Source organism: Mastacembelus armatus, chromosome 1 (assembly GCF_900324485.2).
Source record: "Mastacembelus armatus chromosome 1, fMasArm1.2, whole genome shotgun sequence".
Lineage (NCBI taxonomy): Eukaryota > Metazoa > Chordata > Actinopteri > Synbranchiformes > Mastacembelidae > Mastacembelus > Mastacembelus armatus.
Window position 1 is genome coordinate 11,739,583 of NC_046633.1, and position 23,656 is coordinate 11,763,238.

The window sequence follows — 23,656 nt, forward strand, 5'->3', positions numbered from 1 at the left end:
TAGTCCAGACATATGATCCAAACCTGCCATACCTGCCAACACTTCGCTAAAACTGACAGCACAATCCACTCTACACTTATGAGTTATTTAAATGCTTTGATTTTTATTACAGTTTCCTACTGAAGTCCACAAGTCTCTCTTCTCTTATTTTATATTACTGGATTATTATTAAGCTGGGCTTCACTGTCTGTAGTTGCTGTGGAACAGGTTTTTAGCGCTGCATTCCTCCTACTGACGTGGACATTAAACCACAAGCCACAGCCGTAACAATTGTGGGTCCACGTCACTTATCGATTGTGGTTTGAAGAACCAGACAGACCTCCCTTTCCTCTCCCACATCCCGTAAGACCTGTTTCAAAATCCTGCTGCACCCAGAGCCATTTACGAAATTGTGTGATTGATGTTAGGAAGTATAGTAAACATAGTATTAGTGGTATTATTCGTAGACCTTCCAATATTATTGCTTCATGTAGTCAACGCTGCTACGGACGTGCGCCTCGGCTGGAGCCGTGTCAGCAGGTCCGGAGACCAGAAGCCGGGGCAGGAACACAAGTATCACAGCGGAAAGTCTCAGAACGAGTCTGTCCGTTCAAACGTGCAGTATAGTCAGCTGCCTGTTTACTTGCTGCCTGTTTATTACCTGCCTGTTTGTTAGTTAGCTGTCTGGCTGTCGGTCAGTTAGCTAGCCCCTGCTAGCAGCGGTAGCAGCTAGCTTTAGCTGGCCAGCGTTTCTCGGGCAGAGCGTCCAACATGAGGCTGAAAGTGGGATTCATTCTGCGGAGTCTGCTCGTCGTTGGGACGTTTCTCGGTTTGGTGGTGCTCTGGTCGTCTCTGTCACCGAAAGTCAGCGATGAAAACCCCTTTGGCAAACGGGTGAGTTACGGGTAAACCACTTATAGCTAAGCTGAAGGGTCCAGCACACGGAAATGCACGTAACGTTATCGTTAAACTAACACGTATTATTTCTTTAAATTTAACGTTACACTTTTGTATTATTACTACAAATATACCCTTGGATGTATTATTAACTACTTCAAAAATACCCTTGGTTGTGTTATTACTTCAAATATGCCCATGGATGTATTATTGCTTCAAATATACCTATGGGTGTATTAATACTTCAAATATACCTATGGGTGTATTGGTACTTCAAATATACCCATGGATGTATTAATACTTCAAATATACCCATGGATGTATTATTAATTCAGATATACCTATGGGTGTATTAATACTTCAGATATACCCATGGATGTATTAATACTTCAGATATGCCAATGGATGTATTAATACTTCAGATATACCCATGGATGTATTAATACTTCAGATATACCCATGGATTTATTATTGCATCAAATATACCCGTGGATTTATTATTGCTTCAAATATGCCCATGGATGTATTATGAATTCAGATATACCTATGGGTGTATTAATACTTCAAATATGCCAATCAATGTATTATTACAATCACACGTTTTCATTCACCTGGCCTTACTAAGTTGGTTGTCATGGAGACGTGCTCCTAACGTTAGCTGGCTGGATTCTTGTGACAGCTTTGGATGAACAGTTCTATACCAGTGCTGTTGCCCACATGCCCCTGTAAACGGTACATTCCAAAACCACACAGGTGCATTCCAGGGCATATATCCGCACAGGTCGCTATACTGGTGCTATGCTTTTCTGAGGTGGAACTGAAGGCGCTAACAGTTAACAGTAGTTCACTGTATCTTTGGTTCGTGGCATTCTTCTGTGCAACTGCAGCTTGAAGATAATGATCGGTATTTTTCATGTCAAATCTTTGAGTCATAATCTCATGTGAAAGTAAAGAGATACATTTTTTACAGGATCAATTAGATTAGGGCCCAGGCTAAGATTAGGGCCCAGGCTAACAATTATGTCCATTCCTGAATTCTGCATATTATTTCCTTGATTAATTGATTGACATCTTTAAAATATTTTGAATCAGCAAAAGTTTGAGTCAAGCTGTTATGTGCTTATTAGAATAGAAACTAATTCATATTTTGGGCATCAATTACTTGGCTAGTCCTTGCAGTTCTAGATTAGTCTCAGATTATGTTTACTTTTACAATGGAAAATGCGTCACAACTGACAAGATTTGCTTCAGAGCATGAATGGCAATATGATGTAAATCTGTTTATATTGGGGGTACTTTCTTAAGAGGTACTTGTCATAGCGTATTTACAATGTAGAAGGGCTATTTTTTTAATCCCCTGAAACAGGAGCACCAATTTATTTGGTTATAAAAAAACTACTGTACTTCAAAAGACATGAGTGCAACCATACTTCCCCAAAAGGGTAGTGTTCCAACTTATCAGGACCATGCTCAGGCATTGTTAGGAGTACAAACAGGCACACAAAGGCCATAAACTTCTGAGTCACTTCATGAGTTGTGATGAAAGTGACGCAACTTTGATAAGCCTGTGATTTGAATTTTTCACTTTGATTTTAAGTGTGATTTTGAATACAGCTCTCTGTTGGTTGATGATTTTGTTATGTAATTATGTTATACAGTGTATATTAGTAAACTGTATAATTTGAATTCAAATTTGTTTCAATTTGAATAATTTGGTCAGGATTACATGTTTTCTCTTTTGTTTTATTATTTTCTTTTAGTTATTAATTTTGTCAACACAGACATTTTTACTGAAAATTAGATTAGGTAACACTGTATTGATCACTGTCAGGGAAATTAAGGTTTTATAGCATTAGAGCAAAAATTAGAAAGAAAATAGTAAATAGAGTATGGAAAAAAACAATTATAATAAAATAAAGAATATGTATTAATCTTTACAAATGATACAAGGAGTTCTGTAACTGTACCAAATGTGTTGTATCTTTCTGCTCAGTGTGACTTGACCTAAAATTGGTACACAGTCATGTTTAATGTTACGGTTTTGATTATTTGTCATTCAGTGCTTTGTCCCAGAATGCTCAATCAATGCATTCTTCTCTGATGTAATGTTCATATTGTGCATCTTTGAAATTCAAAACAGCCTCTGTCATATTCCTCCATACAGGATGACAGTTTGCTGCCCAAAGGAGACCTAGCAAATCAGTTTAAACCTGTGGTACCTTGGCCTCATGTGGAGGGGGTGGAGGTTGACCTCAACTCCGTCAGACTCAAACAGGGTAAGACACGCTCAGTTCTATTTTGAAACATCCCATGAAACAATTTCATTCTGTTGGCTCATAATGTTTGTTGATCTCCAGAAAAGTGAATCACTTGCATGCATTTTAATGAGCTTTGAAAGATGCGGGTGGAGGTTTTTGTGTATACTTAATCGAGCTTCACGTCCAGCAGAGCACTGAACTTTGGCATTACCAAATTAGAGCACCTCAGCAACACTGCAATACTTCACAAAACTTCAGTCAACTCTACACAATACTGTGGCTGTCTTTGAGTAAGTCTCTCTCTCTCTCTCTCTGCTAGTAACGCTGCAGCAGAGAAACCCTTGTCCACTGCATTAATGTTAATGTAACACTATCAACAACATGGCTGAGCATTTTTCCTTTCTTCTCCCATTTACAACACACATTCCAATGATTTTTTTAATTACCAAAAATATTTAACCAAATTACACTTACATAATAACACAGCCAAAATATACTGCCCCTCTTTTTTTATTGAATTAAGAACACAAATCTGAATGGAGTCATGACACCAAGAATCAAACTGTGATTTGGCCAGATTCCCACTCTAGCATCTGCGTTTTCTAGAAAAGACTGTAACTGAGTCTTGCCTTTTCTTAACATGTCCTGAGACATATTTATATTTTTCTGTGAGGGTGACTCTATGAAAAATGTCAAATTAATATAACAGGGCAATTACATTACATGGTTTCTGATCTGCCTCAGTTAATCTTTTGTTTTACAATTCTCCAATATTTTCCCAAAGATGCTGTAACAAAATTAGAAAGTGGCTCTTCAATTGATAAACATCCATTTCTATTAAAGGTGTCCATAACAGCTTGGTAGCTGATAATAATGCAAGGCCAAGTAAACACAAATTTATAGAAGCTCTACTACAGGTAACCTGCAGGCCTAGGACAGTCCTAAAAAGCACTGATATAAATTTCATATGTACTTTCTTTAGCCTTCTACATACACAAACTTTACTTATAGTATGTTTTTGGATCATTGTAGGACTGCTGTTCCAGACTCCTGACCTTATGTAAGGATGAAATCAGTGCACCAATTTGTAAACGTTGTCCATTTTCCCATTGGCTCTTGATTTCTTTTTACACAGAAAAATCCAAGTGAACCAAAATAAAAGTTTAAAGTCACTTAAAAGCATCCCCTCTGCTCACTGGGCAAGTGAGTCCGGGAGGACTGATAGTATAAACACAATAAGATGATCTGTGTCTAGTACTGGTGAATATTCTTAAAAAAGAAGTTTACTCTGCAACAGGGGTAAATGGCACATTTGCTCCTAACCATCGTAATTATATAATATACAACAGTATACCAAACATAATACCAAGGGAATGCTTAAGAAAACCTCTTAAAAATACAACACTACACTTTGTAAGGAAGTTGTACAGCCTACAGTCAACTGAGCAGAACAAGGAAGTGAATATTGAGCATGTACAGTGACATGCTGAACTTCAGTTTCTTAATCCAAAGACAGAATATTCCTTGTCATTGGTCCAGATCGAGGTCAGATTACATTGCCACCACAAATGACACCCTACAGAGTTTGACTGTGACCAGACCAAGGCCACATTCAATGAAGAGTTTTGCCACAGTTGTTTTGGTCCACAACCAGATGTGTTTCCTGTATTTAGGCCTGCCCAAACAAAGTGCACCAAGGGGTAAAATTAAGCAGATTTTGATTCAGTCAGACTAAACAAGGGTGATGCTTGTTCTGGTAGTGTTTGATTATTTATTGATTCTGGTATAAATGATTGATAGGTATACAGTGGGTACGGAAAGTATTCAGACCCCTTTAAATTTTTCACTCTTTGTGTCATTGCAGCCATTTGCCAAAATCAAAAAAGTTCATTTTATTTCTCATTAATGTACACTCAGCACCCCATCTTGACAGAAAAAAAAACAGAAATGTAGAAATTTTTGCAAATTCATTAAAAAAGAAAAACTGAAATATCACATGGTCATAAGTATTCAGACCCTTTGCAGTGACACTCATATTTAACTCACATGCTGTCCATTTCTTCTGATCCTCCTTGAGATGGTTCTGCTCCTTCATTGGAGTCCAGCTGTGTTTAATTAAACTGATTGGACTTGATTAGGAAAGGCACACACCTGTCTATATAAGACCTTACAGCTCACAGTGCATGTCAGAGCAAATGAGAATCAGGAGGTCAAAGGAACTGCCCAAGGAGCTCAGAGACAGAATTGTGGCAAGGCACAGATCTGGCCAAGGTTACAAAAGAATTTCTGCAGCACTCAAGGTTCCTAAGAGCACAGTGGCCTCCATAATCATCAAATGGAAAAAGTTTGGGACGACCAGAACTCTTCCTAGACCTGGCCGTCCAGCCAAACTGAGCAATCGTGGGAGAAGAGTCTTGGTGAGAGAGGTAAAGAAGAACCCAAAGATCACTGTGGCTGAGCTCCAGAGATGCAGTAGGGAGATGGGAGAAAGTTCCACAAAGTCAACTATCACTGCAGCCCTCCACCAGTTGGGGCTTTATGGCAGAGTGGCCTGACGGAAGCCTCTCCTCAGTGCAAGACACATGAAAGCCCGCATAGAGTTTGCCAAAAAACATATGAAGGACTCCCAGACTATGAGAAATAAGATTCTCTGGTCTGATGAGACCAAGATTGAACTTTTTGGCGTTAATTCTAAGCAGTATGTGTGGAGAAAACCAGGCACTGCTCATCACCTGCCCAATACAATCCCTACAGTGAAACATGGTGGTGGGAGCATCATGTTGTGGGGGTGTTTTTCAGCTGCAGGGACAGGACGACTGGTTGCAATTGAAGGAAAGATGAATGTGGCCAAGTACAGAGATATCCTGGAAGAAAACCTCTTCCAGAGTGCTCAGGACCTCAGACTGGGCCAAAGTTTCACCTTTCAACAGGACAATGATCCTAAGTACACAGCTAAAATAACAAAGGAGTGGCTTCGGAACAACGCTGTGACCGTTCTTGACTGGCCCCGCCAGAGCCCTGACCTAAACCCAATTGAGCATCTCTGGAGAGACCTGAAAATGGCTGTCCACCAACGTTCACATCCAACCTGACAGAACTGGAGAGGATCTACAAGGAAGAATGGCAGAGGATCCCCAAATCCAGGTGTGAAAAACTTGTTGCATCATTCCCAAGAAGACTCATGGCTGTACTAGCTCAAAAGGGTGCTTCTACTCAATACTGAGCACAGGGTCTGAATACTTATGACCATGTGATATTTCAGTTTTTCTTTTTTAATAAATTTGCAAAAATTTCTACATTTCTGTTTTTTTCTGTCAAGATGGGGTGCTGAGTGTACATTAATGAGAAATAAAATGAACTTTTTTGATTTTGGCAAATGGCTGCAATGACACAGAGTGAAAAATTTAAAGGGGTCTGAATACTTTCCGTACCCACTGTACATTAACAGTTTTATGAGCATCTGTATAGTGTATTCTGTCTAGGGCTGCACTGATTACTCAAATAAATTGATTAACCCTCTGCGGTCTAAGGGTGTTTTGGGGCCCTGGACAAGCAAGTTTTGACATACCCTGACATTTGTGCTTTTCTCAGTTGCTTTTAAACATATTAATGGCAGAAGTCTGATAACACTAATCAGCACAAACTGGGCTACAATAATATGTGAGCAACTTTATACATGATTGTGTTTTTGAGAAAACAGCGTTTATGCATGGTTAGTGAAAAACTACAATTTTTAAGTCACTGAAATAAGACCATAAAACACATACAGAACATTGGTTCACAAGACTTTTAAGAAATGCATCTTGTAGCCACAAGTGTTTGCTTCAAAATGATGTGAAAATCATCTTGTTCACTCATTCACAGAAAACAATACACCGATTTAAATTTTCTAAGACACTTTTTGTTTAGAAAAGACATGCAGGAAGGTGTTCCTGATCATGAATAGTCATGTGATTCACCTGAGAGGACAAAGACCCGCACAAAGACCCACATAATGAGCCTTTCAGTCAGGTATGTGGCTGAGAGGAAATTAGTGCAATGCAATGCAGATGCAAATATTTATTATCTGAGACGTGTTTTTCCTCTGAGGACAAAGTAAACTCTTCATCACTGTTTGGAACATACGAAGCGCATCTTCACCCGCGTAGCATGCCATCATGCACATGCGCAGAAAAAGTGAGTAAATTCTATGATGAAGTTTGACGTTTTATGTCATTTCTCAGGGTGTGCACAGAACTACCTGGCTCACCACAGATTATTTCCATATGAATAGTACACTCAGTGTGAGGCGGGATCACATTAGCTATAATGAGGAGAAAACGTCCCGCTCCTTACTTTCATACGAATTGAATAAAATATGATTTGTTTTTGACTTGAATTGTTTCATTTAAAAGAAGACATTTCAAGCTTTCTAACCATACATTTCTTATTTGTATGAGGCAAGTATTAGCTAAGATTCTGGTTGTTTTATTTACGTCTCTGTGAAGAGAGATGACAGAGAGAGATGACAGAGAGAGAAGACAGAAAGCGCACCCTGTCTGCTTTCTTTATTTTACAAAAGCACAGCGTTTTGTTGTTATTATGAGTGTATACAAATAAAACTAGACCCTTTACAGATTCGAATGATGTATTGCTTTTATCTGTACAAAACCAGCTCACCCAGCGGAGCCAACACAAGGTAACGTAATTTTAAGGGAACATGTCGTTTACACAACAGTATTATTGTTTAAAAATGCAACAGTCAATTTTATACGATTACTCAAGTAATTGCTGAAATATTCAGTAGAATACTCTACTCCAAAAATGATCAATAGGTGCAGCCCTAATTCTGTAGTCTTTTGGTTTGTGCTTGTCATCTTCAGGAGGGGACAACCATGCCCAGGGACCTGACCAACAGCCCAATCAGAAGCAAGTGATCCAGCAGCAGTATGTGACATTCAAACCCCACACACATGCCTACACAAGTCCTGTCCTGAAGAACGGTATCCTGGGAAACTTTGAGCCCAAGGAACCAGAGCCTCCAGGGATCCCTGGCGGTCCTGGAGAGGGAGCTAAGCCTTTTGTCCTGGGTCCAGAGTACAAAGATTCTGTCCAGGCTTCAGTCAAAGAGTTTGGCTTCAACATGGTTGCTAGTGATATGATTTCACTGGACAGAACCATCAGTGATATACGCCATGAAGAGTAAGTACTACTATTCATGCTAACTACAAGTTTCTGCCTTTTTTACTCATTATAGTTTTTGCTTTTACTACCTGCCCTAGATTATTACTACACCAATTTGCAGCGTTAATTTAATATCACTTATCTCTATTAATAGACCAGCACTCTTGACAGCATTCAAACCACATAAAAACAAATTACAAATGTATAAGCAATGCACACAAGCCACTGAGGATTGTAATGAAAACAAGCAGAAGTCAATTATGTCATATGTCATGTTTTACAAAATTGTTCAGGTAAGTTGTACAGGATAATGACGCGGTCTTACAATAAGTGCTTCTCAGGATTTTCATTATGCTTATCCATTTAAAAGTTATCAAGTATTAGAAAACAAGACCTACAGTGCACAGTTCTTGTTTTTATCAAACTGGATCTCTGACTGGCAGCAGCATAAGTGTTTGCTGACCCTGGAACTGTGATGTCCCAGTGACATTTACTGATATACATTTACATTGACATTTACTGTTGCAAATGATCAAACTATTGTTGCAATAAAGTGTACACATTTTATTTTATAGTAAAATAATTAAACTGCAAGTTGGACTTTAAGCAAACAAAAGAGGCCATAAGGTGTAACTCATACACACCCCACTGAACAAGCTACCTTTAACCGGTTCAACAGAAACAGGACATGGCAGTTAAGTCAGTCCTTTATTTAATATGAAGTGCTGCTTGTTGTTATTGAGTTCCACCCAGTGTTTTCAGAGGCTCTACAGAAGTGACGTGCGTTTAAGGGTGGGTCCATAATTGTGGCACCATTTTGTGTACATGAAGTTCACTGCCAGATTTCATCTCATCAGAAAAGTATGTTGAAATAAAAGTAAAGCTAAGTTTTATTAGAGCAGACAGTAAATCTACAGTATGTCAGTAAATAGGAAGGCAACATTCTCCCTTTTGCAACCTCACTGTTAGGAGGTACTCAGACCAACAACAGACCAGAAATTTACAACCCTGGAAGGTTTTCAAGGGTGCAGTCATTTTTCTAATGATTTAATACAATGTTAATGCTACAAAGTTAGTCAACTGAAATATTAGGCCATCACCTTGTCTTGCCATAACTTTTATTTTTTTACTGGGGCTCCCTGCATCTTTTTGCATAAGCCCACTAGTTATGTTTTTCCAAGCAGGGCTAAAGTTGTCCTGAATGCCATATTAGTGTGCTGGACTAGTAGTAGTCAAAAGAAGGGCTTGTTAGTAGAAATTTATCCCCTGTGGTTACTGTAACACGTTGTTGTGACAATTTTGTTTTAAGTTAATTATATTGTAGTATTTTTCACAGAGTAGTGACAAACCTAGCCTGATATGTGTTCTTTGTTCAGTAATTCAAATATGTAGGGCTGTTGTGGGGGTCATTGACGGTTTGTTCGAGAAAGTCAACCAGTCAGACTTGTAAGTAGGAATAAGAATGAGGATGTCGTCTTGTCGTCTTTCAAGTTAGTTAACTTGCTTTCTTTCTACGTAAATGGAAAAAATAGACCAGAAATATATAAACAAATGCAGCGAAGCATAAGTGAGAGCAACAGAGCTGCACAAATTGTTGTAAGTTAAGTTAGATAGCAAATGTTATCACAGTCTATTTTGACTGCAAATGATGTTAAACACTGTTAGATGCTATTGATTAATTTGGGTAAATCAAAACGTACAAATCTCCCTCACAACAGAAAATGTCCTAACATTTCTCATCCTTTGTCCATCACTCCAGTGCACACAAAAATCAAAATAACTTCAAAGTCTGCTGCATTAAGCATCTCAAACTTTTATTAGTGCAGAAGTAATTAACCCTCAAAACATGTAAAGTATTTGGCCAACTGTTACCAAAATTGAGTAACAGATTTAGTGTTTAAAGGTAAAATGGTATGAAAATTTATTGCAAATTATTTTAACATATTTACTGTACAAACAAAATCCCCTAATGTACTAAATGTCTTATCAAACTGATTGTAATTTAAAATTTTCCATTCATTTTAGCTTGTATCTGAAAAATAGGTGTTTTATTATGACAATTTAACTTCCACTGCAGTAATTCTCAGTGGCGTCTGATAGTGTAGGGGTAAAGGCATGTAAGGCAGTTTTATGTGTATCACATATTTGAGACGTAGAGCTTTACAGTCAGAGCATTAAGATTAAAACCTGATAAAAGTAAATATAGTACATTAAAAACTTAAATTAACAAAACAAAAATTAACAATTTGATTACATCAACTTCTGTAGAAACACTATTATACCTATAAAAGTCTGTGCGTTGTTTTGCTAATGGCAAAATCTGGATCACTAGTGACATCAAGGCCTTAAGTAGAAAAAGCACATGTCGAAAAATAACTTATACGTGGCTGAAGTCACTCAGTAGGCCCTATTAGTTACATAATGTTAAGAAGTGTTTTATATAATCATTTAGTAAAAATGAGAAGGAATAAAAGCAATTTAAAGCTGGCAGGAGCAAGCAGAAAAGCATCTGCACTCAAGAAACCACGTTTCCTGCCGCAGACACTTTAATCTCTCTCTCCTCCTTTCCTTCACACTCCCTCTCCCCCTATTTTATACTGCATGCACCCCACGCTGTGCATCTCAAGACTCAGGACTAACGAGCTACAGTAAAATTTAGCTAAAGCACAGTAGATGGTGGTGCTGGGGTAGGCTGGTGTAGTGTTGCAAGATTTTCTGGGTCTGTGCAGAATCCAACATGGCGGCGCACAACTAAATAAGCTTATCACGCATTACCATATGTAGGATTATTATATCCTTTATTATCACCCACATTACCACTCTGGAAGAGCTCAAAGACTACATTGTGGAGTGCTTTCAAGAAGTAGTAATGAAGAAATCAAACAAAACATCCGCCTTCTCTTTGCAAAGGTCCAGACCCAAAGATTGGCCAGGTGCAAATAGATGCCTGTTTATCCTTGGTGGAAGCACTTCACAAAGAATTTCAGGCCTTGCGAGAGACTCTGGAATTCACCCAGAAACAGGTGGTCGACCTAACGGCAGAGAACAAGGAACTCCGAAGCTCATTGAAATCTCTGACCGAGGGCATGAGAAGGATCTCAGAAGAAAATAAAAAGATTAAAGAATCAATCATTGAGCTCCAGGCCCGAAACATGAGAGATAATGTGGTCATATAGGGCATCCCAGAATAGGCAGAGTAAGATCCGCAGGCCACAGTGAAAAACTTTATTGTAAAGCAGTTAAAGCTTCCAAAAGACACCGTGAAAAACACTGGGTGCATTGCTTGGGAGGGAGGAAGCCGGACCGAGACCGATTGTTGCCAAGTTTGAGCAGAAGGAGCTGGTGAAAAGCTAAGGCAGGGAGCTAAAAAGAACAGACTACAGTGTCAATGACAGGTTCCCTAAGGGGAATGGGAATGCTCACCCAATGAGAGTAGTTTTGAAAATTTCTTTAATTGTCTTACCAATTAAAAGGGTTACTGTATCAATGCAGAATGGATAATGCCCCGGACCTGATGGTTTCCTATCTGAATTTGTAAGGCTTTTTGCTGACAAACCAGGGTTTTTGACTCTCTATCTTGCCATCACCTCTGCCAGTGTTCAGCCCTCGCCCCTGAAGGGTTTGTTTGGGCTCCTTCCTACGGACCTCTCTATCATCCTGTTTAGAGTTCCCGCCCGCTCACACTCACTGGATAAAAGACGCTCTTTCTTTCGTGAAATTAGAAAAAAAAATAAGCACCACCTCAGAGGTCTTCTAAAAGAGGTTTTCTAAAATTTAGTCACCAATTTTAGATCATGTTATATCTCTAAAACTTGAGGTGACCCCATGAGTTGTGTCCCTCACTTCGTAATATAGTATAATACCTGCATATTCATTGTTTCCTGCTCCTTAATGATAATGATTGTAGCACATAGCATATATATTTATATTTATTAGGGTTTTTAAAAATTTATTCATAAATGTAAATGGTAGATGTCAATGTTTGTGTGGTGTGGTGGGGGGTAGGACTGTGACGGTTGCCTGGCAACCGACCACTGCGGTTGTCTATTGCCACCGGCGGTAGCGCACGTGACGTCACATACTCTATATAATATGTGACACTGGTTAGGCCTACTGTTACTATTTGTGAAGTTCTTCAAAATGTAACTTTTAATTATTATTATACTGTTACAAGCAGTAAAATTTGTTATTTAATATTCATATTATTATTACTATATTATTTATAGGCTGTATTGTGTTGTTTCATTAACGGAAGTTCAAAAATAAACATGCACACGTTTGTACGGATGTTGTAGCATCATTGTTTTTGTCATTTCTTAATTTTTTCATAAAATGTAAATTAATTTCGGTTGGCTACTTGGGTACAGAGGTGTAATTTGTGGGGGGGGTGGAACATGTTTGCCAGGGTCGATATTGTCCCCACCACTTTTTTTAAAAAAAGGATGCATTAAAGGAAACACATAATCATCGTTTAAAATCATACATAAAAAAGTCGTTAACTATGATGACAAAATAAGTCAATTCTAATTATTTGTGCATATTTACATTAAATTCTTTTAGATAAATAGCTGCAACATTCTTGATGAGAATGTGTAACGTTTCTGAATTAATGTAATTAACATGCATTTGTTGCTCCATCTTACTTCTTAGGTGTAAGTACTGGCATTACGATGACAGACTGCTGACCTCCAGCGTGGTGATAGTTTTCCATAATGAAGGCTGGTCAACACTAATGAGAACTGTCCACAGTGTCATCAAGAGGACTCCCAGAAAATACCTGGCTGAGATAGTCATGATAGATGACTTCAGCAACAAAGGTGGGTATGTGTTTCTTGCATACACTATAGCGGTTGAAAACATTTAATCTTTTGCTGTGTCGAGACCAAAAGCAGAGTATACACTCTGTGCAGCACATGGCACCGTGAATTACACTAACATCATGTCTGTACTGGGTGAGTGTTCACTTACACTTTGAACAGAGTACACAGAACACGAACGTTTTGGGACAGGGATAGAAAAAACTTCTGTTTTGTGTACAGTTGGATCATGTGACCTATGTCACTTGATAAGGTGTTAAGTTGAGAGATGATATCGGATGCAATAGAGTATCAGAGAATAAGTGCAAAAAATAGTTAACTTTCGGACAGATCCTTAAGTGTCAGTTTCGGGGTATGTAGCTGACATTTTGTAGCAAGGTTATTACTTGATCTTGATATTAATCAGCAGAAGCCAGTTTGCTATGATGTGTTTTGGATCAAAGTATGGTGTTATGACTGTTGTGTGTATCTCAACCTGTGTAAAGTCACATTTTGCAAATTTGTAAATCTGTACTCAGATTTGTATATCACCATTGTAATGCATTCGTGATTTAAAAAAAAAAAACAACAGCAATGATAGACCCAAGGGCATATTTGAAATAGTCACTAAAGGCTTTTTGTTAAGGTAATGGTGAAAGTTACCATATGGTTCAGCCTCATCCATCTGAAAACACCACTGAGAACAGTCACTTCAACTAACCACTGTGTTGTTTTCCAGATGGTGGTGGGCTTGTTCACAGCCTATGAACTGAGGTCAGGGCATAGAAAAGTGGAATTTACAGAGAAATAGATCTATACCCAGACAAATCTCACAGACAGGTGTACCCCTGCCTTTCACCCAAAGAGAGCTGGGATAGGCTCCAGCAGATCCTTGTGACCCTGGTTAGGAATAAGCAGGTATAGATAATGGATGGGTGGATTTGCCAATTGAAATACACATTTGCAGACTGCAAAGTCTGAACATGTGCCTTATAGTAGCAAGACATACATGTTCCCAAATAGTTATGCTACAATATTAGCCCCATACTTTCGCAGTTGGACCAAATCTATGCAGAACTGCTATTCAATTCTAGAGCATGGGATTCAAAGTGTTGCATAACCTCCGGTTTCTCAGACTGCTAAGATGAAGATGTTAGATTTTTTTCTCCAGAGTATAGCCTGGTACTGTTGGTGATAAGGTGAAATACATTTTGTATTGTATTATAGAGAGGTAGTTCCATCATAATGAGAATGATTGTGCATATGTGTAGTCCATCTGAAGGAGCGCTTGGAGGAGTACATCAAGCAATGGAACGGTCTTGTAAAACTCTTCAGAAATAGCAAGAGAGAAGGACTGATCCAGGCCAGGAGTATTGGAGCCCACAAGGCCACTAAAGGACAGGTATATTTATTGCCTTTGTATCACTGCTACAACTGCAACTTTAAAATATTCTAGTAGTAAGCTATAGTATTTGATGTCCTAGAATCTGAAAGATTATATGTGGCTCTTTGAGTTCATAGACAAAGGCAGTTTAGTCCATTTATCATTCTTGTTAAACAGAAATGTTTTTGTAGGTGCTGATTTACCTGGATGCTCATTGTGAGGTTGGAATCAACTGGTATGCTCCACTAATTGCTCCTATTTCAAAAGACAGGTAACACACACACTTGTTTAACCTTACACAAGATAATAGCTCTCCATGAAGTGTTAAGTTTATAAAGGCTGAATGTCATCCAACAGAGATTGTTTACAGGCTCATTTATTTACTGTTATAAGAAATCAATGATTACAATTATCAATTACAATTTATTAAACTTTGTTCTTCAGCACATTTTTTTAATACATTTAGTACTTCTATGCATATTAGACAAAATATGATAACAATACAGGCAAAATTTTTCAGTGGCAGATTTTTTATTTTTTACAGTTTATTAGTAAACTTTTGTTGTTGCATGCACAAATACCCTGGGCAGTTTTTACACATCAGTGTTTGTGTCTTGTCCCCGTTATATTTTCATATATGTACTATATACAAGTTGGTGTTCTTATCTTTTAGTCTAAAATAAAGGGTACATGTATGGCTTAATCAGCACTACACTAAAATGCATATCATCATCACTGGCTTACATATAATGTAGGTTTTCTGTTTTGTACTGATGCAGTGATAAAGAACAATCAAATTTTCTGAGTTTGTTTATTGTTATCACTGAACGGCTCTGAAATCTGAAACATCATTTATTTCAGCAAACTGAACAAGGTGTTTAAAGAAAGTCTACAGTAAATTTTGTCTGCCTGCCTGCTTAAAGCATCCCTCAAGGTCAAGGTGGCACTTTTTAATGTCTGTCAACAGCAAAACACTAAGTATTGTTTAAGGTTTGTGTGTGTTTTTGTGTATGTGTATGTGTGTGTGTGTGTGTGTGTGTGTGTATGTGTAGGACAGTATGTACAGTACCACTGATAGACTATATAGATGGTAATGAGTACAATATGGAGCCCCAGCAGGGTGGAGATGATGATGGCCTGGCTAGAGGAGCATGGGATTGGAGCTTGCTCTGGAAGAGAGTGCCACTTAGCCAGACAGAGAAGGCCAAAAGAAAACATACCACCCAGCCTTACCGGTACATACTCCGTAACCAGCATGCTAACGTATTCTATTTATTTCCCCATCTCCCCTCCTTTCATCCCACCTGTCCTATGCTCCACTGTGTTGTTGTCTGTCTTGGTCTCCAACACCCCACCCCATGTGTTTGTGTTTTTACTGGCACTGCTGTTTATTTCCCTTCATGCACACCACCATGTGGCTTGTATGCATGTCTGCAACCCTACTCTGTCAGAACGGTGTGTACAGTGCCTCTGATCGACTCCATCAGTGGCCAGAAGTTCAACATTGATCCCCAAGGTGGAGGAGACGAGAACGGCTTTGCTAGAGGAGCCTGGGATTGGAGCATGCTCTGGAAGAGAATTCCTCTGGGAGATGTGGAAAAAAAAATCAGAAAAACTCAGACTGAACCATATAGGTAGAGACACAATGCCGCATGAAAAACGTGAACAAAGACAAACATATTTAACCAGGACCGATTTTAATCATATGTCTGACATTAAGACTGCTACGAGCTATAACTTGTGAAGAAGTGCTTGTCTTAAACTTATGTCAGTAGAAGTGCTTACATTAACCTCAAAAACAGAAATATTAAGATCAGAGTTTGTGTCCCAACTGTTTCTTTAATACCAACTCTTTATATACTACTAAGTGTAACCCTTACTGGAACTCAAAACTAAACACAAACTCTGTCCCTCTGATGTGGAGTAGCTTACTTCTGTCCTTTCTTCTCACCTGCTTCTGTACTCTAAAATCTTTGCATTTGGGATTTAACTGTCATGTCACTGCAAATTTACTCTCATGTCTTCTGCTCTTAGACAGATTTTCTACTGTATTTATTGTTACTACAGTATTTAAGGCCAATTTAGCCCACTTGAACTACAAGGACTTAAAGGGTCTGTCACAACATAGCGCTGCCTTCAGTGAGGTTGAGGCATAGTCTAAAAGCTGTGGGAAAAGTGGGCTTGTGTCAGCACATTTTGTTGGTGCTATAAGGGAGCTTCTGGTGTGAATGGGGTTCGGACTGGGGCACCATCACCTCCACATTTCTGTGAACAGTCTTCTGTCATATGTTGCTATCAGTCTTTTTTTTTTTTTTTTCCTCAACTTTTCTGTCACTAAAGCCTTTTTATGCTTGTGTATATCTGTCAGTCTGCGCTTGTGTATTTTCTTTGTTGTTGTTAATGGGAATGCACTGATGCAAGTATCTGGTGTGGTTGCCTTTTATGTCACATATATATTTTTGCACAGTTTTAGGCTGTTCTGGAAAAAAAAAGGTATCAGTACATCCCTACTACTATTGACATCTGTCAATAGTAGTGCGACCAACTCACTGACCAAAGTAAAGATAATGTATATGCAATGTCTATATAGAAACAAATGATTTATTTAATATCATATCTCATTTTTAATCTAAGTTGAAAAGAGTAGATGAAATTATTTAAATTTCACCTACAGTATCCGGAAAACAGTAAGTTTTAGTGTGAAGAAAAATGTTGCACCACATGCTGATATAGCTGTTTGATTATCCTCCTATATGCTAGTTTGTCTGTCTTTATGTCCATAGGTCTCCAGCCATGGCAGGTGGTCTCTTTGCAATAGAGAGAGAGTTCTTCTTTGAGCTGGGTCTCTATGATCCTGGACTACAGATATGGGGAGGAGAGAATTTTGAAATATCATACAAGGTAGAGGTTTATACCCACTGGGGATAAATGATCATTAATAATAATTATAATAATCAATAATTTCAAATGCTTCAGAGAAATTTCTGTTTATCTAGATCTGGCAGTGTGGTGGCCAGCTGCTCTTTGTACCTTGTTCCCGTGTTGGTCATATCTATAGACTTCAGGGATGGCAAGGAAACCCTCCACCTGCGCATGTTGGCTCCTCACCCACTCTGAAGGTAGTAACTCACACATAAAATCATATAAAACTCTATATACTTTTACAAATAAAACGCTCTACACACCAAGACAGTAATGTGCATGTAATTTTCTTTATCACGTAGTTATACCAGCGGTTCCACTTGTCTTTAAACATGTCAATGGGAAAAGGCAAAGAATAGGTGCAATTTTGTGTTACGTCAGCATGGCTCTATTGCCAGACCAGCTGTCATTGTGGGCAACATTATGGTTAGGCTATTTATACCACTGGCATTTGCCACATGTACATTCAACAGTGATATTTCAGTCACCACACAACCATTCACAATACAAAATATTTTACAGATCTCTATGTAGAATAGAATTAAATCAACAGTAAATTTCAATCTGTGAAACTTATCAACCCACCTAATTAGTGTTTTGTCATTGCACCAGTTACCTTATTTGTTGTCTCTAGTTGATTGTTCCACAGAAAAATGTGTGGACATCAGTGGTTGCATGTTCTTTTTTTTTTTTTTTCTTATTTCTTTTTTTTTTTTAAACAAATACAGTTTGTGTGGTAAATTTTTAGTATACATATTGTTTATTCATTAATGACTTGTACATTCATGCATGTTTGTTCTTTGCAACACTTACTATATATTATGAGTAGTAATTAGAGGTACTAAAGTATTATTATTAAAGCAGATAAAATCATCAGTATATTATAGCTCAGAATGTAAACATCTTTTACATATGATATGAAGCATAATATATTTTGTGTTTATGTGTGTACAGAACTATGTTCGTGTGGTGGAGGTTTGGTGGGATGAATACAAAGACTACTTCTACGCTAGTCGTCCTGAAACTCTCACTCTAGCCTATGGAGACATTAGTGAGCTGAAGCGTTTCAGGTAACATTCAACAAAACACACACTTTGCTCACATTCGGCTCCAGGTTATCCACCTAAAGACCCTGATACACTGTGATTTTCATGCTTGTCCCATGCTAACGTTGAAAAGAGAGATCACTCTGTGAGAAATGTCCAGTCTGCTGATTTAAAGTTTTGGCAACCAACATCAGTATAATAATGACATTGATGACACGTCTCTACTTGTATCACTTTTACATCATGGTGTTGATTCACCACACATTCACAGCATAATGTGACATGCCTCAAAATGATGACCACATAGACTGGTTACCAAGTTTATCAGACCCATCTTGCTCAAAATGACAGGAATACATTGATAATTGTTGTTAAAAGATGTATTTATCTTAAATTCAACTTTAGGGACACTGCTGTCAGCTGAAAATTTCATACATTTTTTATTTTTAGAAGTGATTATGGATGATTATATTAATTTAATATTGGGCTCACATTCTAACTGTAGTTTTAACAGTTGTCAATTGTTTGCTGTTTCTTGGCTGCACCTTTTGTCAGAGAGGAACATCGATGTAAGACCTTCAAATGGTTCATGGAGGAAATTGCATATGACGTTCCACTGCACTACCCTCTGCCTCCTAAAAATGTAGATTGGGGGGAGGTAAGCACACAGCATGGTTAAATACTGCTTCTCCCTGGTTTGTTAGATGGCTCTCTATAACCATGTAAAATATTCTCTGCCATAAGATTGTGTCTGTGTGTCTGTGTGTGTGCGTGCATGTGTCCCCTTTCAATTTGTATGTAGATTCGGGGCTTTGAGTCAAGTTACTGTATTGACAGTATGGGACACACCAATGGGGGCAATGTGGAAATAGGACCATGCCACAGGATGGGGGGCAACCAGGTAATGACATACTTGATGGGTGTGTTGCATTGTCACCTTTAGCTCTGCTTAGTACATATGGATAAGGTCTTAACTGTAACTGAAAAATAAGATGATGAATGAATGAATCTGTGTGTGTGCATTTGTAGTTGTTTCGCATCAATGAAGCCAACCAGTTGATGCAGTACGACCAGTGCTTGACGAAGGGAAGTGATAATTCAGCTGTAATTATCACACACTGTGAACTGAACCAGTACACTGAGTGGAAGTACTTCAAGGTGACACACACAACACCCACATGCATGTTTGTACAGCTGTACAAACCCTTACCCTAAATGTAACCATAAAAGCTAAATAGTTATTTCAGTCTATTAGACCAGCACTAACCTAACCCTAATTCTAATGTGAACCCTAAAGCCAAGTTTTAGCCTTCAGACAAGTGTTAATGAGGGGCTAAATGTCTTTAGTTTTATCAAAATGTCCTCACTCCAATGGTATAAAACTTAATCTGGTCTTCACAATGTATAACTGTTCACAGGGCAGTGCTTGTATTTAATGTTACTCATCATGTGTAAACAGGAAAAATTCAGCACAATGAACCCACTAAGCAAACAGAACTTACTAACAGTGGAAAGTATTGAAATAAACAAGAACTCACCCACTGTCCCTATTTTTCTCCCACTGTTCAGGATCTCCATCGGTTCACTCATGTGCAATCAGGTAAATATCTGCATCATTTTTACCACATTTTCTAACTCAAAACTCGAATGTTTTCTTTTAAAAATCTAGATGCATTTCCTTCAACATTGCTTTTGTTTTAATTTTACCTCAGTACAATTCATTTATATTGTTATATGTTATATATTGTTATATTACACTTAGGAGTGTAAGTGTAAAATAACAATACATGACCAAGCAATTTTACACTAATCGTATTCTTGCATAAGGTAATTCATTCTTGATTCTATTTGCTTTTTTTAATGTATGGCTGAATGTTGTAAATGTACTGTATAAAAAGAAAACAATTTCTGCAAATTTTTATACCTAATGACAGTCAAACTGGTTTGAAGTTTTTAGAGAACCATATGTATTTTTCTATCCTGTGTCTGGTTGCCTCTTCATTTCTGTGGTGTTATCCTTTCAAAATTTGCGAGCGTCAACTGGTAGTTTGAGAGCATAGTTTTCCTCTGCTTGAGCAGAAAGAATCCGTGTGCACATGCAAGTTTGGAGCACGAACAAAAGAAAATTATGCTCTCAAACTACCAGTTCATGCCTGTGAATTTTGAAAGGATAACGCCATAGATTTCAGCCTTGTGCTCAATGTGGGCATGTGTGCTTCACCATACCACTCATTTTCTTATTTTACTTTAGTTTGTGTCATTTATTTTACAGTATGTAAAGTTAACTTTACAGACTAAACATTCTTCTGAATCCTCTTCAGATGCTCATGCATTATTGACTTACCCCTGTCAAACTTGTAAATTTCTGACAATTGTCTTTCACTCTATTGAGTGTTTCCAAACCTTAGACAACTAAAGTCCTCCACTTGCACTGTTTTACTATGCTCGCTAAGCTTTGCTTATGCTTTTTTTCAAATGTTTTGACTCATCTCAGTGTCATACCTAGTGCCATCTCTAAACCTTATAATTAGACCAACTGGTCAACAAATTAAATTACAATTACATTTATAATAGTTTTAATCAAAATGATTAAAACCTGTTAGTGATGTTTTTCATAATTCTAATCTAGCCTGCACATGCTCATGTGTTGTGCAACTTTTTGTTTCTACAGATAGGAAAAAGACATTATGTGATCAGTTTTTTTTTTTTTTTTTTTTTTTTTTTTTTTGTGGAGGAGCCATAAGGAGGTGTTGTCACATGTTGTCTTTGTTGTCTCATCTCTTACACTGCTGTGTATAGCAAGGGTCTCTAACTTCACTCCTCGAGGGCCACTGTCCTGCTTTTTTTCCAACTGTCCCTGCCCTTGCAGCTTCTGATTGACTGAACATACCTGATCCAGGTAATCAGCAGTGAGTAGGGCAGGGATAGTTGAAAAACAAGCAGGACAGTGCCCCTTGAGGACTGGACTTTGAGATCCCTGGTATATACTATGGTCTAATCTGTGCACTTTCACCAGTTAAGTGAGTTAAGAGTTAATTGGAGCTGGAGCTGTATGGAGTTGCTCTTAAATTAGATTCAGTTAAAACATTTTATATATTCCTCACTAGATGTTGCTGGAATGCACCGTTTTTGAGAAAAGGTGTAGTGAAATGAAACATTTTATTGTTGTAACTCATAGTAATAACCATTGGTATTCTCCTGTCAGGAAAATGTTTGGACCGCTCTGACCTCCTCCATAAAGTGTTCATATCAGATTGTGACACCAACAAAACCACTCAGAAATGGGAGATGAACAACATTGTAGCTGTATGAAGACTGAAGAGCGCACAGTGAAGATGACTGGGGTACATACATAGTGATCAACAGACACCAAGAAATACATCTGAACTATAAGCTCCTTTTAAAATGAAAATGATGTTTTGAGTCAGTCATCATTGCGTCTCCAATCACAATGGAGTCAAATTGGTCACATCTAACAATATTCAGGAGCCACAATCAATAGCTTAAAGCCAGCAGATGTTGGTACTCATCTGTCAAACCTCTACCTACTACCTGTCTCTTGACACACACACACTCCAGAGGTGGTTGGTGTAGAGGCTGAATCTACTATTCCTCAGAATGCCAATTATCGAACTGGAAACTCAATGGTCTCCCCTTTTGTCTCTGTCCTTGTCTCTGTCTTTGATGGTGGTTGTTACTACACCATGTGTCTGTTCTGTTGGGCTTTGAGGTCTTTTCTGAAACTACGCATTTAATTTATGAAATTAATAACAGCAGTGCTAACTACTGGACAGTTGTGCTTTTATTAGACCTTTCTTGTCAAGTGCTAGTCGAACTGATGAGCTTGCTTACCAAAGAGTCCTTATTATGGAGGATTTAATTGCATCGTCTGTGTCCAATCAGGTAGTGTTCGTACAAATACTGCCTATACTGGCTAGCATAATGCCTTGGGTTTAGAACCATTTATTGGAGAGAGAGAGGGAGAGAACCTTCAGTTGACCCAAATGTCTTGAACTGAAGTGACAGGATCTTTTTTTATGTTGAATTTTCTAACCTCAGGGTTAGAAAAAGTATTGCTTTGATGGTGTCATGAAGATCTCCATGAATCTTATAGTCCTAGCTTGTTTTCTGTATGTATATGGTTATCATGTAGAAGTCACAAAAATCAGTGTCGCCATGTCAAACTAGAGTACTTGAATCTTCCTCTGAGGCCAAACCAGACGGAGTGGGGAAAGGATGTCTTCCTATCAGAGATGTAATTAAAACTCCTCCAGGGTGAAAAGGACTTTTACCTGTTGAACTGCATTTGTCTGTGAAAGATATTTTACTATTGTTCATTAAAGAAAAGAGTACTTGGAGCCCAATGTTAATGCAATCTGACAGATTGACTTGCTACATAGTATCGAACTACAGAGCTTAAAAGTAAGTGATGATTGTGTCCTTCATATAGCAGCATACAGCGTTTGTTTCTCTTAAGTTTAGGGTAAAATGTGCCTTGAAATGGTTTAGGTCCTAAACCACTTCAAGGCGCAGTGTGCCTTGTCTGTAAGCTAGCAGTGTCCCCCCTTACTAGAATATGTTTCAAATGCACAATAGCATGGATGAAAGTAAAACTTACACTGTATTTTAGTTAACACTGATTTCTTCCCATTTATTTCTGTTCATTTCTATTGGCTTGAGTTATTTTTGATCCATACCTTTAGAGGTTCATGTTAAGGAGAACACAGTGACCTGACTGCTTGAGGACTTATGAATTGCCTGCCTTACTGACAGTCTTGAGTAATTCAGTAGCTGACCAGTTGACTGTGACTTTGTAACTGCTTGTCTGAGAAGGAAAAAAGTGTGGGGTGCTGGGCTGGGTAATACAGGTGAAAAATACACAACTTATATGTGGGAGGACAACACATGACAAATATGTGACTGAGGAGGGTTTGGTGTATGGGTGATTATGTATGCAATGTTTTGTACCATGTAAATAGACTTCTTTCTAAAGTTGATCTTGATGCATTTTGTGAAGGGCCTTGAATGATGATGTAAATATCTAACTTATAACAGAGATTTAATATGGACTGATCATTGGGTGATTGAAGAAATAAAAGACCTGATTTTTACTACAAGCACTATTTTTTTCTTTGTAGTGGTTTCACTGTTTTGAACAACAGACTTTTGACTTCAGTGTTGTTTGGGAGCACGTCCTCGGTTTTGCCAAAA

At 38.1% G+C, this 23,656-nt stretch overlaps 1 protein-coding gene across 2 annotated transcripts; it reads left to right on the forward strand.

Moving 5' to 3' along the window:
• The first annotated feature begins 104 nt into the window (after positions 1–104).
• On the forward strand, positions 105–23,562 carry galnt7 (UDP-N-acetyl-alpha-D-galactosamine: polypeptide N-acetylgalactosaminyltransferase 7). 2 transcript variants are annotated; one of them, XM_026303886.2, is made up of 15 exons: positions 105–873; positions 3,041–3,152; positions 7,997–8,315; positions 12,948–13,114; positions 14,365–14,495; positions 14,669–14,748; positions 15,530–15,712; positions 17,261–17,378; positions 17,474–17,596; positions 18,354–18,469; positions 19,001–19,103; positions 19,248–19,346; positions 19,475–19,603; positions 20,015–20,045; positions 21,651–23,562. In XM_026303886.2, exons 1-15 carry the CDS (start codon positions 751–753, stop codon positions 21,755–21,757), a joined length of 1,941 nt encoding a protein of 646 aa, XP_026159671.1. In that variant the 5' UTR covers positions 105–750; the 3' UTR covers positions 21,758–23,562. The 2 variants fall into 2 exon arrangements, with proteins under 2 accessions (XP_026159671.1, XP_026159670.1); XM_026303885.2 differs by lacking the exon at positions 15,530–15,712 and adding an exon at positions 15,929–16,111 and having other exon boundaries at positions 109–873.
• The last annotated feature ends 94 nt before the right edge of the window (positions 23,563–23,656 follow it).

Coding starts and splice junctions, on each gene's coding strand:
- galnt7 (XM_026303886.2), top strand. CDS start 751: ATGAGGCTGAAAGTGGGATTCATTCTGCGGAGTCTGCTCGTCGTTGGG. Junction 13,115..14,364: donor AGATGACTTCAGCAACAAAG/GTGGGTATGTGT, acceptor GCATATGTGTAG/TCCATCTGAAGGAGCGCTTG. Junction 19,104..19,247: donor AAAATGTAGATTGGGGGGAG/GTAAGCACACAG, acceptor ATTTGTATGTAG/ATTCGGGGCTTTGAGTCAAG.